The sequence below is a fragment of the Fringilla coelebs genome, assembly GCF_963513975.1.
Source record: "Fringilla coelebs genome assembly, contig: SCAFFOLD_452, whole genome shotgun sequence".
Taxonomy (NCBI): Eukaryota; Metazoa; Chordata; class Aves; order Passeriformes; family Fringillidae; genus Fringilla; species Fringilla coelebs.
In genome coordinates this window covers 1-15,098 of record NW_028167280.1, presented here as the reverse complement: position 1 = coordinate 15,098, position 15,098 = coordinate 1, and the positions used below count along the sequence as shown (strand labels likewise).

Genomic DNA, 15,098 nt, shown 5'->3' with positions numbered 1-15,098 from the left:
GTGACCCCAGTGACCCCTGAGTGACCCCTGAGTGACCCCAGTGACCCCAGTGGTCACTCCAGGACATGGAAGGTCAGCAGGGGCGATTTCTGGGGCATGAGGATGAAGCGGAACACGGTCGGGACGTCCCTGACCCACTGACCACTGAGTGACCACTGAGTGACCCCAGTGACCCCAGTGACCCCTGAGTGACCCCAGAGTGACCCCAGTGACCCCAGTGGTCACTCCAGGACGCGGAAGGTCAGCAGGGGCGATTTCTCGGGCATGAGGATGAAGCGGAACACGGTCGGGACATCGCTGACCCAGTGACCACTGAGTGACCCCAGTGACCCCTGAGTGACCCCTGAGTGACCCCAGTGACCCCTGAGTGACCCCAGTGACCCCTGAGTGCCCAGTGGTCACTCCAGGACGCGGAAGGTCAGCAGGGGCGATTTCTGGGGCATGAGGATGAAGCGGAACACGGTCGGGACATCGCTGACCCACTGACCACTGAGTGACCACTGAGTGACCCCAGTGACCCCTGAGTGACCCCAGTGACCCCTGAGTGACCCCAGTGACCCCTGAGTGCCCAGTGGTCACTCCAGGACACGGAAGGTCAGCAGGGGCGATTTCTCGGGCATGAGGATGAAGCGGAACACGGTCGGGACGTCCTCGCTGGACACGGCCTCGATGCTGAAGTTGCTCAGGACCTGGGGGGGTCAACCATGGAGGGTTTGGGGTGAAATGAGCCAGGTTTGGGTCAAGCTGAGGTTTTGGGGCAAATCGAGATGGTTTTGGGTCAAGCTGAGGGTTTGGGTCAATCAAAGGAGGGTTTGGGGCAAATTGAGCTGGTTTTGGGTCAATCAAAGGAGGGTTTGGGGTGAAATGAGAAGGTTTTGGGTCAAGCCAAGGTTTTGGGTCAAGCCAAGGAAGGTTTGGGTCAAGCCGAGGTTTTGGGTCAAACTGAGCTGGTTTTGGGTCAAGCAAAGGAGTGTTTGGGGTGAAATGAGAAGGTTTTGGGTCAAGCTGAGGTTTTGGGGCAAATCGAGATGGTTTTGGGTCAAGCTGAGGGTTTGGGTCAATCAAAGGAGGGTTTGGGGCGAAATGAGATGGGTTTGGGGTCAAGCCAAGGTTTTGGGTCAAAATGAGAAGATTTGGGTCAAGCCAAGGTTTTGAGTCAAGCTGAGCTGGGTTTGGGTCAAGCCAAGGTTTTGGGTCAAGCCAAGACCTCGTTGGGTCAAGCCAAGACCTTGAATCAAGCCAAGACCTCGTGGCCTCGAGCCAAGACCTCGTTGGGTCAAGCCAAGACTTTCGCTCATGCCAAGACCTCATTGAGTCAAGCCAAGACATCATTGGGTCAAGCAAAGACCTTGTTGGGTCAAGCCAAGACCTCGTTGGGTCAAGCCAAAATTTGGTTCAAGCCAAAGACTCGTTGGGTCAAGCCAAGGCATGGTTGGGTCAAGCCATGACCTCGTTGGGTCAAGCCAAGACCTCATTGGGGCAAGCCAAGGCATCATTGGGTCTAAGCCAAAGCCTTGAATCAAGCCAAGATCTTGTTGGGTCAAACTGAGACCTCGTTGGGTCAAGCCAAGGCATCATTGGGTCAAGCCAAGACCTTCGGCTCATCCAAGACCTCGTTGGGTCAAGCCAAAGCCTTGAATCAAGCCAAGACCTCATTGAGTCAAGCCAAGACCTTCGGTTCATCCAAGACCTGGTTGGGTCAAACCAAGACCTCCTTGAATCCCCCCAAGCCGTTGGTTCAAGCCAAGACCTCGTTGGGTCAAGCCAAGGCATGGTTGGGTCAAGCCAAGACCTCCTTGGGTCAAACCAAGTCTTCGTTGGGTCAAGCCAAAGCCTTGAATCAAGCCAAGACCTCATTGGGTCAAGCCAAGACTTTGAATCAAGCCAAGACCTCATTGGGTCAAGCCAAGACCTTCGGCTCATCCAAGAACTCATTGGGTCAAACCAAGACATTGGGTCAAGCCAAGACCTCGTTGGGTCAAACCAAGACCTTGAATCAAGCCAAGACCTCGTGGCCTCAAGCCAAGACCTCGTTGGGTCAAGCCAAGACTTTGGGTCATGCCAAGACCTCATTGGGTCAAGCCAAGACCTTGAATCAAGCCAAGACCTCGTTGGGTCAAGCCAAGACTTTGGGTCATGCCAAGACCTCATTGGGTCAAGCCAAGACCTTGAATCAAGCCAAGACCTCATTGGGTCAAGCCAAGACCTTGAATCAAGCCAAGACCTCATTGGGTCAAGCCAAGACCTCGTTGGGTCAAGCCAAGACTTTGGGTCATGCCAAGACCTCGTTGGGTCAAGCCAAGACCTTGTAGGGTCCAGCCAAGACTTTGGGTCAAACCAAGACCTCGTTGGGCCAAGCCAAGACCTTCGGCTCATCCAAGAACTCATTGGGTCAAACCAAGACATTGGGTCAAGCCAAGACCTCGTTGGGTCAATCCAAGGTATCATTGGATCAAGCCAAGACTTTGAGTCTAGCCAAGACCTCATTGGGTCAAACTGAGACCTCGTTGGGTCAAGCCAAGACATCATTGGGTCAAGCCAAGACCTTCAGCTCATCCAAGAACTCATTGGGTCAAGCCAAGACCTCGTTGGGTCAAGCCAAAGCCTTGAATCAAGCCAAGACCTCATTGGGTCAAGTCAAGACTTTGGGTCAAACCAAAACCTCGTTGGGTAAAGTCAAGACTTTGGGTCAAGCCAAGACCTCCTTGGGTCAAGCCAAGACATTGGGTCAAGCTAAGACCTCATTGGGTTAAGCCAAGACTTTGAATCAAGCCAAGACCTCATTGGGTCAAGCCAAGACCTTCGGCTCATCCAAGACCTCATTGGGTCAAGCCAAAGCCTTGAATCAAGCCAAGACCTCATTGGGTCAAGTCAAGACTTTGGGTCATGCCAAGACCTCGTTGGGTCAAGACTTTGGGACAATCCAAGACCTCGTTGGGTCAAGACTTTGGGTCAAGCCAAGACCTTGTTGGGTCAATCCAAGGCCTCATTAGGACAAGTCAAGACCTTGAATCAAGCCAAGATCTTGTTGGTTGAAACTAAGACATTGTTGGGTCAAGCCAAGACCTCATTGGGTCAAGCCAAGACCTTCGGCTCATCCAAGAACTCATTGGGTCAAACCAAGACATTGGGTCAAGCTAAGACCTCGTTGGGTCAAGCCAAGACCTTGAATCAAGCCAAGACCTCATTGGGTCAAGCCAAGACCTCGTTGGGTCAAGCCAAGACTTTGGGTCATGCCAAGACCTCATTGGGTCAAGCCAAGACCTTGAATCAAGCCAAGACCTCGTTGGGTCAAGCCAAGACCTTGTAGGGTCCAGCCAAGACTTTGGGTCAAACCAAGACCTCGTTGGGCCAAGCCAAGACCTTCGGCTCATCCAAGAACTCATTGGGTCAAACCAAGACATTGGGTCATGCCAAGACCTCGTTGGGTCAATCCAAGGTATCATTGGATCAAGCCAAGACTTTGAGTCTAGCCAAGACCTCGTTGGGTCAAACTGAGACCTCGTTGGGTCAAGCCAAGGCATCATTGGGTCAAGCCAAGACCTTTGGCTCATCCAAGAACTCATTGGGTCAAGCCAAGACCTCGTTGGGTCAAGCCAAAGCCTTGAATCAAGCCAAGACCTCATTGGGTCAAGTCAAGACTTTGGGTCAAACCAAAACCTCGTTGGGTAAAGTCAAGACTTTGGGTCAAGCCAAGACCTCCTTGGGTCAAGCCAAGACATTGGGTCAAGCTAAGACCTCGTTGGGTCAAGCCAAGACCTTGAATCAAGCCAAGACCTCATTGGGTCAAGCCAAGACCTTCGGCTCATCCAAGAACTCATTGGGTCAAACCAAGACATTGGGTCAAGCTAAGACCTCGTTGGGTCAAGCCAAGACCTTGAATTAAGCCAAGACCTCATTGGGTCAAGCCAAGACCTCGTTGGGTCAAGCCAAGACTTTGGGTCATGCCAAGACCTCATTGGGTCAAGCCAAGACCTTGAATCAAGCCAAGACCTCGTTGGGTCAAGACAAGACCTTGTAGGGTCCAGCCAAGACTTTGGGTCAAACCAAGACCTCGTTGGGCCAAGCCAAGACCTTCGGCTCATCCAAGAACTCATTGGGTCAAACCAAGACATTGGGTCATGCCAAGACCTCGTTGGGTCAATCCAAGGTATCATTGGATCAAGCCAAGACTTTGAGTCTAGCCAAGACCTCGTTGGGTCAAACTGAGACCTCGTTGGGTCAAGCCAAGACATCATTGGGTCAAGCCAAGACCTTCAGCTCATCCAAGACCTCATTGGGTCAAGCCAAAGCCTTGAATCAAGCCAAGACCTCGTTGGGTCAAGTCAAGACTTTGGGTCATGCCAAGACCTCGTTGGGTCAAGACTTTGGGACAATCCAAGACCTCGTTGGGTCAAGACTTTGGGTCAAGCCAAGACCTTGTTGGGTCAATCCAAGGCCTCATTAGGACAAGTCAAGACCTTGAATCAAGCCAAGATCTTGTTGGTTGAAACTAAGACATTGTTGGGTCAAGCCAAGACCTCATTGGGTCAAGCCAAGACATTGGGTCAAGCTAAGACCTCGTTGGGTCAAGCCAAGACCTTGAATCAAGCCAAGACCTCATTGGGTCAAGCCAAGACCTTTGGCTCATCCAAGAACTCATTGGGTCAAACCAAGACATTGGGTCAAGCTAAGACCTCGTTGGGTCAAGCCAAGACCTTGAATCAAGCCAAGACCTCATTGGGTCAAGCCAAGACCTCGTTGGGTCAAGCCAAGACTTTGGGTCATGCCAAGACCTCATTGGGTCAAGCCAAGACCTTGAATCAAGCCAAGACCTCGTTGGGTCAAGCCAAGACCTTGTAGGGTCCAGCCAAGACTTTGGGTCAAACCAAGACCTCGTTGGGTCAAGCCAAGACCTCGTTGGGTCAAGCCAAGACTTTGGGTCAAACCAAGCCCTCCTTGGGCAAACCCCCCCCCACCCACCCAGGGGGTCCCACCCCCCACCCCCGGGCAGGGGGGCCGTTCTGGGGGGCCGCACTCACGTGGGCGAGGAAGAGCATCATCTCGGCCTCGGCCAGGCGGCGGCCGATGCACTGGCGCGCGCCGAAGCCGAAGGCCAGGGCCTTGAAGGTGGTGTCGTCCTTGCCCAGCCAGCGGCGCGGGTCGTAGCGCTCGGGCTGCGGGAAGACGTCGGGGCAGCGCCCCATGGCGTAGAGCGCCACCTGGCACAGCGTCTGCGGGGGGACAGTGACGGGGGAGCCACGGGGACCACGGGTGACCACCGGGAGACCCCCAGGGAAACCACGGGAGACCCCCGGGAACCACGGGAACCCCATGGGAGAGCCCCGGGAGACCCCACGGGAACCCCACGGGAGACCCCCGGGAACCACGGGAGACCCCCGGGAACCCCACGGGAGACCCCCGGGAACCACGGGAGAACCCCGGGACACCCCACGGGAACCCCATGGGAGACCCCCGGGAACCACGGGAGACCCCCGGGAGACCCCCGGGAACACCCGGGAACCACGGGAACCACGGGAGACCCCCGGGAACCACAGGAGAACCCCACAGGAGACCCCCGGGAACCACGGGAGAACCCCAGGAACCACGGGAGACCCCCGGGAACCACGGGAGACCCCCGGGAACCACGGGAGACCCCCGGGAACTACGGGAACCACGGGAGAACCCCGGGAACCACGGGAGACCCCCGGGAACCACGGGAGACCCCTGGGGACACCCTGGGAATGCCCTGGGAACCCCACGGGAACCCCACGGGAGACCCCCAGGAACCACGGGAGACCCCCGGGAGAGCCCCAGGAACCACGGGAGACCCCCGGGAACGGGCCGGGAACACCCTGGGAACCCCACGGGAGACCCCCGGGAACGCCCTGGGAACCACGGGAGACCGCCGGGAACCACGGGAGACCCCCAGGAGACCCCCCCAGGAACCCCGGGAGATCCCTGGAAATGCTCTGGGAACCCCCTGGGAACCCCTCGGGAACCTCCTGGGAATCCCCCTGGGAACCCCCTGGGAACCCCTGGGAACCCCCTGGGAACCCCCTGGGCAGCCCCACCCAGCACTGACCCCCACCAAGGCAGCTCCTCACTGGGCCCAGGCTTTGGGTCAGGCCCAGGCTTTGGGTCAGGCCAAGGCTTTGGGTCGGGCCCAGGCTTTGGTCGGGCCCAGGCTTTGGTCAGGCCCAGGCTTTGGGTCAGGCCCAGGCTTTGGGTCGGGCCCAGGCTTTGGGTCAGGCCCAGGCTTTGGGTCAGGCCAAGGCTTTGGGTCAGGCTCAGGCTTTGGGTCAGGCCCAGGCTTTGGGTCGGGCCCAGGCTTTGGGTCAAACCAAGGCTTTGGGTCAGGCCCAGGCTTTGGGTCAAACCAAGGCTTTGGTCAGGCCCAGACTTTGGGTCGGGCCCAGGCTTTGGGTCAAACCAAGGCTTTGGTCAGGCCCAGGCTTTGGGTCAGGCCCAGGCTTTGGTCAGGCCCAGGCTTTGGGTCAGGCCCAGGCTTTGGGTCGGGCCCAGGCTTTGGTCAGGCCCAGGCTTTGGGTCAGGCCCAGGCTTTGGGTCAGGCCCAGGCTTTGGGTCAGGCCAAGGCTTTGGGTCAGGCCCAGGCTTTGGGTCAGGCCCAGGCTTTGGGTCAAACCAAGGCTTTGGGTCAGGCCCAGGCTTTGGGTCAGGCCCAGGCTTTGGGTCGGGCCCAGGCTTTGGGTCAGGCCCAGGCTTTGGGTCGGGCCCAGGCTTTGGGTCAAACCAAGGCTTTGGGTCAGGCCCAGGCTTTGGGTCGGGCCCAGGCTTTGGGTCAAACCAAGGCTTTGGTCAGGCCCAGGCTTTGGGTCAAACCAAGGCCTTGGGTCAGGCCCAGGCTTTGGGTCAGGCCAAAATTTGGGTCAGGCCCAGGCTTTGGGTCAGGCCAAGGCTTTGGGTCAGGCCCAGGCCTTGGGTCAAACCAAGGCTTTGGGTCGGGCCCAGGCTTTGGGTCGGGCCTAGGCTTTGGGTTAAGCCAAGCCTTGGTTGGGTCAAATCAAGACCTTGTTGGGTCAAGCCAAGACTTTGAGTCAAGCCAAGACCTCACTGGGTCAAATCAAGGCCTTGTTGGGTCAAGCCAAGGCACGGTTGGGTCAAGCCAAAATTTTGGGTCAATCCAGGACCTTGTTAGGCCAAGCCAAGACCTTGTTGGGCCAAGCCAAGACTTTGGGTCAATCCAACGCCTCAGTGAGTCAAACTGAGATCTCATTGGGCCATGCCATGACCCTATTGGGTCAAGCCAAGACTTTGGGTCAATCCAAGACCTCTTTGGTCAATCCAAGACCTCGTTGGGTCAAGCCAAGACCTTGTTGGTTCAAACCGAGACCTCGTTGGGTCAAACCGAGACATTGGGTGAACCAGGAGATTCTTGGGTCAAACCAAGACTTTGGGTCAATCCAAGACCTTCTTGGGTCAAGCCAAGACATTGGGTTGAACCAAGAGATTCTTGGGTCAAGCCAAGACCTCATTGGGTCAAGTCAAGACATGGTTGGGTCAAAGCAAGACTTTGGGTCTAGCCAAGACTTTGGGTCAAGCCAAGACCTTGTTGGGTCAATCCAAGACATTGGGTTGAACCAAGAGGCTGTTGGATCAAAGCAAGACTGTGGGTCAAGCCAAGACCTCGTTGGGTCAAGCCAAGACCTCATTGGGTCATGTCAAGACATGGTTGGGTCAAAGCAAGACTTTGGGTCAATCCAAGACCTCACTGGGTCAATCCAAGACCTCATTGGGTCAATCCAAGACCTTGGGTCAAACCAAGACCTTGGGTCAATCCAAGACCTTGGGTCAATCCAAGACCTCGTTGGGTCAATCCAAGACTTTGGGTCAATCCAAGACCTTGGGTCAATCCAAGACCTTGGGTCAATCCAAGACCTCGTTGGGTCAATCCAAGACTTTGGGTCAATCCAAGACCTTGGGTCAATCCAAGACCTCGTTGAGTCAAGCCAAGACCTTGTTGGGTCAATCCAAGACCTCGTTGGGTCAAGCCAAGACCTTGGGTCAAGCCAAGACCTTGTTGGGTCAATCCAAGACCTCGTTGGGTCAAGCCAAGACCTTGGGTCAAGCCAAGACCTTGTTGGGTCAGTCCAGGGTCAATCCAAGACTTTGGGTCAATCCAAGACCTTGGGTCAAGCCAAGACCTCGCTGGGTCAAGCCAAGACCTTGGGTCATCCCCAGTCCCCCCCGGCCCCCCCAGGCCCCCCCGGCCCCCCCAGCCCCCCCAGGCCCCCCCGGCCCCCCCAGCGGGCACTCACCCCCGCCGGCACGCGGTAGTTGTGGAGCACCACGTCGGTGGCCGGGTAGCGCTGCACGGTGATGCCCACGGGGTACAGCCTGGGGGGGCGGGGCGCTGAGCCGGCCAGTACCGACCAGTACGGACCGGTATGGACCGGTACGGACCGGTATGGACCGGTATGGACCGGTATGGACTGGTATGGACCGGTATGGACCAGTACAGACCGGTATGGACAGGTATGGACCGGTATGGACCGGTACGGAGCAGTACAGACCAGTACCGACCAGTACGGACCAGTATGGACTGGTACGGACCAGTATGGACCGGTACGGAGCAGTACAGACCAGTACCGACCAGTACGGACCAGTATGGACCAGTACGGACTGGTATGGACCAGTATGGACCGGTATGGAGCAGTACAGACCAGTACTGACCAGTACGGACCAGTACAGACCGGTATGGACTGGTATGGACTGGTATGGACCGGTATGGACTGGTACGGAGCAGTACAGACCAGTACTGACCAGTACGGACTGGTATGGACCAGTACAGAGCAGTATGGACCGGTACGGACCGGTACGGACCTGTACGGACCAGTACGGACCGGTATGGACCGGTATGGACCAGTATGGACCAGTACGGACCAGTACAGAGCAGTATGGACCGGTACGGAGCAGTACGGACCAGTATGGGCCAGTATGGATGAGTACGGACCGGTACGGACCACTACGGACCGGTATGGACTGGTATGGACCGGTACGGACCAGTATGGACCAGTACAGAGCAGTATGGACCAGTACGGACCAGTACAGACCGGTACGGACTGGTATGGGCCAGTAGGGACCAGTACGGACCGGTATGGACTGGTATGGGCCAGTATGGACCGGTACAGACCGGTATGGACCAGTATGGACCAGTATGGACCGGTATGGACCAGCACGGATCAGTACGGACCAGTATGGACCAGCACGGACCGGTACGGACCAGTACAGAGCAGCATGGACCAGTATGGACCAGTATGGACCAATATGGTGGCTCCACCCCCCTAGTGCCCCCCAACCCTGCTGGGACACCCCAGTTGTCCCAGTTGTCCCAGTACTCAGCCCCCAGTCCCCCCCAGTTCCCCAGCCCCCCAATCCCCCCCAGTCCTCCCAATCCCCCCAATTCCCCCAGCCCCCCCAATCCTCCCAATCCCCCCAGACTCCCAATCCCCCCAATCCTCCCAGTCCCCCCAAACACCCCCCAGCCCCCCCCAATCCCCCATCCCCCCCAGTCCCCCCCAATCCCCCCCAGCCCCCCCAATCCCCCATCCCCCCCAGTCCCCCCCAATCCCCCCAATCCCCCCAATCCCCCCAATCCCCCCAGCCCCCCCCAGCATCCCCAGGCCCCCCCAGTCCCCCCAATCCCCCCAGTCCCCCCAATCCCCCCAATCCCCCCAGTCCCCCCAGTCCCCCCAATCCCCCCAGCCCCCCCCAGCACCCCCAGTTCCCCCAATCCCCCCCAGTCCCCCCAGTCCCCCCAATCCCCCCAGCCCCCCCCAGCCCCCCCAGCCCCAAATCCCCCCCAGTCCCCCAGCCCCCCAGCCCCTCCCCCACCTGAGGGTCTCTTTGATGGCCGCCCTCAGCAGCGGCAGCGCCCCGAGCAGTTCGGGCAGGGGTCGCGCCCCCTCCCCCGAGCCCCCCCCGGGGACGCCCCCGGCCGCCCGCAGCTCCTCCCGCAGCGCCCGCTGCACGCCCGGGTTCCGGCCCAGCTCGAACAGCGTGAACAGCAGCGGCACCGCCGTCTGGGGGGGGGCACAGGGCTGAGACCCCCCCCGGGACACCCCCAAACCCCCCGGGACCCCCCGAGACACCCCGGGACCGCCCCGGGACCCCCCCGCTCTGAAATCCCCCCCCAAACCATCCCCAGCTCGAACAGCGTGAACAGCAGCGGCACCGCCGTCTGGGGGGGGGACAGGGCTGAGACCCCCCCCGGGACACCCCCAAACCCCCCGGGACACCCCGAAACCCCCCGAGACACCCCGGGACCCCCCCGCTCTGAAATCCCCCCCCAAACCATCCCCAGCTCGAACAGCGTGAACAGCAGCGGCACCGCCGTCTGGGGGGGGGACAGGGCTGAGACCCCCCCCCCGGGACACCCCGAAACCCCCCGGGACCCCCCGGGACCCCCCGGGACCCCCCCGCTCTGAAATCTCCCCCAAACCATCCCCAATTCCATCACCGTGAACAGCAGCGGCACCGCCGTCTGGGGGGGGGGCACGGCACTGAGACCCCCCCCCCCCTCCGGGACACCCCGAAACCCCCCGGGACCCCCCGAGACCGCCCGGGACCCCCCGAGACCGCCCGGGACCCCCCGAGACCGCCCCGGGACCCCCCCGCTCTGAAATCCCCCCTCAAACCATCCCCAGCTCGAACAGCGTGAACAGCAGCGGCACCGCCGGCGGGGGGGGGCACAGGGCTGAGACCCCCCCTCCGGGACACCCCGAAACCCCCCCGGGACACCCCCGAGACCGCCCGGGACCCCCCCGCTCTGAAACACCCGATAAACCCCGGAGACCCCCCCCAAACCATCCCCAATTCCATCACCGTGAGCAGCAGCGGCACCGCCGTCTGGGGGGGGGACAGGGCTGAGACCCCGCCCGGGACACCCCGAAACCCCCCGAGACCCCCCGAGACCGCCCGGGACCCCCCGGGACCCCCCGAGACCCCCCGGGACCCCCCCGCTCTGAAATCCCCCCTCAAACCATCCCCAATTCCATCACCGTGAGCAGCAGCGGCACCGCCGTCTGGGGGGGGGGGACAGGGCTGAGACCCCCACCCCCTGACACCCCGAAACCCCCCGGGACCCCCTGAGACCCCCCCCCGGGACCCCCCCGGGACCCCCCAGCTCTGAAATCCCCGATAAAGCCCCCCCAAACCTCCCCAAATTCCATCACCGTGAACAGCAGCGGCACCGCCGTCTGGGGGGGGCAGCACTGAGACCCCCCCCCGGGACACCCCAAAACCCCCCGGGACCCCCCGAGACCGCCCGGGACCCCCCGGGACCCCCCCGCTCTGAAATCCCCCCCCAAACCATCCCCAATTCCATCACCGTGAACAGCAGCGGCACCGCCGTCTGGGGGGGGGGACAGGGCTGAGACCCCCCCCGGGACACCCCCAAATTCCCCTGGGACCCCCCCGAGACCGCCCCGGGACCCCCCCGCTCTGAAATCCCCCCTCAAACCATCCCCAATTCCATCACCGTGAGCAGCAGCGGCACCGCCGTCTGGGGGGGGGGCACGGCACTGAGACCCCCCCCCGGGACACCCCGAAACCCCCCGGGACCCCCCGAGACCGCCCGGGACCCCCCGGGACCGCCCCGGGACCCCCCCCGCTCTGAAACACCCGATAAACCCCGGAGACCCCCCCCAAACCATCCCCAATTCCATCATCCTGAGCAGCAGCGGCACCGCCGTCTGGGGGGGGGGCACGGCACTGAGACCCCCCCCCGGGACACCCCGAAACCCCCCGGGATCCCCCGAGACCCCCCCGGACCCCCCCGTTCTGAAACCCCCGAGACCCCCCCCCAAACCGTCCCCAGCTCCATCACCGTGAGCAGCAGCGGCACCGCCGTCTGGGGGGGGGCACAGGGCTGAGACCCCCCCGGGACACCCCCAAACCCCCCGAGACCGCCCCGGGACCGCCCCGGGACCCCCCCGCTCTGAAATCCCCAATAAACCCCCCGAGACCCCCCCCAAACCACCCCAAATTCCATCACCGTGAGCAGCAGTGGCACCGCCGTCTGGGGGGGGCACAGGGCTGAGACCCCCCCGGGACACCCCGAAACCCCCCGAGACCGCCCCGGGACCGCCCCGGGACCCCCCCGCTCTGAAATCCCCGATAAACCCCCTGAGACCCCCCCCAAACCATCCCCAGCTCCATCACCGTGAGCAGCAGCGGCACCGCCGTCTGCGGGGGGCACAGGGCTGAGACCCCCCCGGGACACCCCCAAACCCCCCGGGGCACCCCGAAACCCCCCGGGACACCCCCAAACCCCCCGGGACCCCCCAGGACCCCCCCCGGGACCCCCCAGCTCCGAAATCCCCAATAAACCCCCCCAACCCATCCCCAATTCCATCACCGTGAACAGCAGCGGCACCGCCATCTGGGGGGGGGAGGGGCTCAGCTGAGACCCCCCCCCCAAAGACCCCCCCGGGACCCCTTCACTGAAGCCCCCCCAGACCCTTCAGGACCCCCCCATATTGCCCCCCCCCCTCCCCGTGACCCCCCTGGGCTCCCCCAAACCCCCTTTGGGCGCCCCCACCCCAAAATTCCCCCGTAATTCCCCCGTTTCCCCCCCCCCCCCGCTGCCCCCCCGCAAAATTTCCCCCCCCGGTGCCCCCCCAAACCCTCTCGGGGTGCCCCCCCACCCCAAAACCCCCCCAAAATCCCCCAAATCTCCCCCAAACCCCCCTGGGTGCCCCCCGGTGCCCCCCCCGTGTCTCACGGTGTCCCCCAAACCTTTCCTGGATGCCCCCCCCTCCCCAAATCTCCCCGAAATCCCCCCCAAACCTCCTCTGGGTGCTCCCCCACCCCAAAATCCCCCCAAATTTCACCCCTCCAACCCCCCCCCGGTGCCCCCCTCCCGGTATCGGTGCCCCCCCCGGTTCCGGTGCCCCCCCGGGGGTCTCACGGTGTCCACGCCACCCCAAATCCCCCCCAAAGTCCCCCAAATCCCCCTCGAACCCCCTCTAAACCCCTCCCGGTGCCCCCCCCGGTATCGGTGCCCCCCCGGGGGTCTCACGGTGTCCACGCCGACCCAAATCCCCCCCCCAAAGTCCCCCAAAACCCCCTCTAAACCCCCTCCCGGTGCCCCCCGGTTCTCCCCCCCGGTATCGGTGCCCCCCCCCGGTTCCGGTGCCCCCCCCCGGGGGTCTCACGGTGTCCACGCCGACCCAAATCCCCCCCAAACCCCGGGACCCCTCCATCCCAAATCCCCCCCTCGGTGCCTCCCGGTTCCAGTCCCCGGTGCCCCCCGGTATCGGTGCCCCCCCCCCATCCCCGGTGCCCCCCGGTGCCCCCCCGGGGGTCTCCTCACGGTGTCCACGCCGCCCGCCGTGAACTCGGTGACGTTGGCCTTGATGGAGGGCAGCGGGAGCAGCCCCCTCCCCAAACCCCGGTGCCCCCCGGTTCCCCCCGGTACCCCCCGGTACCCCCCCATCCCCGGTGCCCCCCGGTGCCCCCCGGGGGTCTCACGGTGTCCACGCCGCCCGCGGTGAACTCGGTGACGTTGGCCTTGATGGAGGGCAGCGAGAGCAGCCCCCTCCCCAATCCCCGGTGTCCCCCGGTTTCCCCCGGTTCCCCCCGGTTCCCCCCGGTATCGGTGCCCCCCCGGGGGTCTCCTCACGGTGTCCACGCCGCCCGCCGTGAACTCGGTGACGTTGGCCTTGATGGAGGGCAGCGGGAGCAGCCCCCTCCCCAATCCCCGGTGTCCCCCGGTTCCCCCCGGTACCCCCCGGTATCGGTACCCCCCCGGTGCCCCCCGGGGGTCTCCTCACGGTGTCCACGCCGCCCGCCGTGAACTCGGTGACGTTGGCCTTGATGGAGGGCAGCGGGAGCTGCCCCTGCAGCAGCAGCTCCGCCAGGACCCCCGCCCCGGGGACCCCCCCCCGGCAGAACTCCCGGTACAGCCGCTGGATGCTCTCGTCAGCTGGGGGGGGCACGGTGAGCGGGGGGGTAACGGGAACCCCGGTTTGGGGATTAACGGGACCCCCGGGTTTGGGGAGTAACGGGACCCCCGGTTTGGGGGGGGGCACGGTGAGGGGGGCACCGGGACCCCCGGGTGGGGGGAGTTAACGGGACCCCCGGGTGGGGGGGTAACGGGACCCCCGGTTTGGGGGGGGCACGGTGAGCGGGGGGGGGTAACGGGACCCCGGGTGAGGGGGAGTTAACGGGACCCCCGGTTTGGGGGGGGGGGAGGGGCACGGTGAGGGGGGGGGAGCGGGACCCCCGGGTGGGGGGGGTAACGGGACTCCCGGTTTGGGGGGCACGGTGAGCGGGGGGGTAACGGGACCCGCGGGTGGGGAGGGGGGCACGGTGAGGGGGGCACCGGGACCCCCGGGTTTGGGAGGGGGCACCGGGACCCCCGGGTGGGGGGAGTAAACGGGACCCCCGGGTCGGGGGGGGCGCGGTGAGCGGGAGGGTAACGGGACCCCCGGTTTGGGGGGGGCGCACGGTGAGGGGGGGGGCACCGGGAACCCCGGTTTGGGGATTAACGGGACCCCCGGGTATGGGGGGGGGCACGGTGAGGGGGGGGGGACACCGGCACCCCCGGGTGGGGGGGGAGTGACGGGACCCCCGGGTTTGGGGGGGCACGGTAAGGGGGGGGGGGCACCGGGACCCCCGGGTGGGGGAGTGACGGGAGCCCCGGGACCACCGGGTATGGGGGGGCACGGTGAGGGGGGGCACCGGGACCCCCGGGTTTGGGGGGGGCACGGTGAGGGGGGGCACCGGGACCCCCGGTTTGGGGGGGGCACGGGACCCCCGGGTTTGGGGGGGCACGGTGAGGGGGGGCACCGGGACCCCCGGCTGAGCGGGGCACCGGGACCCCCGGGTTTGGGGGGAGCACCGGGACCCCCGGGTTTGGGGGGGGCACCGGGACCCCCACCCTAATCCCATCCCCCCTCCTCCCCCAATTTCGGGGGTCTCCCATGGGTGGGGGAGGGGGGGCGCTGGGGGGAATTCCTGCCGGGGGGGGGGGGGTCGCACCCAGGGGGGAGTCCCAAATTGGGGGGGGGGTCTCACTGAGGGGGTCCCGCATGGTGTGGGGAGGGGGAAATTTTCGGGGGGGGTCCCATGGGAGGGGTCCCAGGGGTTGGGGG

General features: G+C 63.4%; 1 protein-coding gene across 1 annotated transcript; it reads right to left on the bottom strand.

The window, feature by feature from the left end:
- Positions 1–221: 221 nt before the first annotated feature.
- On the bottom strand, positions 222–15,037 carry LOC311166067 (cytochrome P450 11B, mitochondrial-like; the record flags this gene model as incomplete). The annotated part of the gene is made up of 8 exons (XM_084227546.1): positions 222–312; positions 403–489; positions 580–689; positions 5,022–5,213; positions 8,259–8,337; positions 9,835–10,022; positions 13,776–13,927; positions 15,022–15,037. 8 exons carry the CDS (start codon positions 15,035–15,037, stop codon positions 222–224), a joined length of 915 nt encoding a protein of 304 aa, XP_084083672.1.
- Between the last annotated feature and the right edge of the window lie 61 nt (positions 15,038–15,098).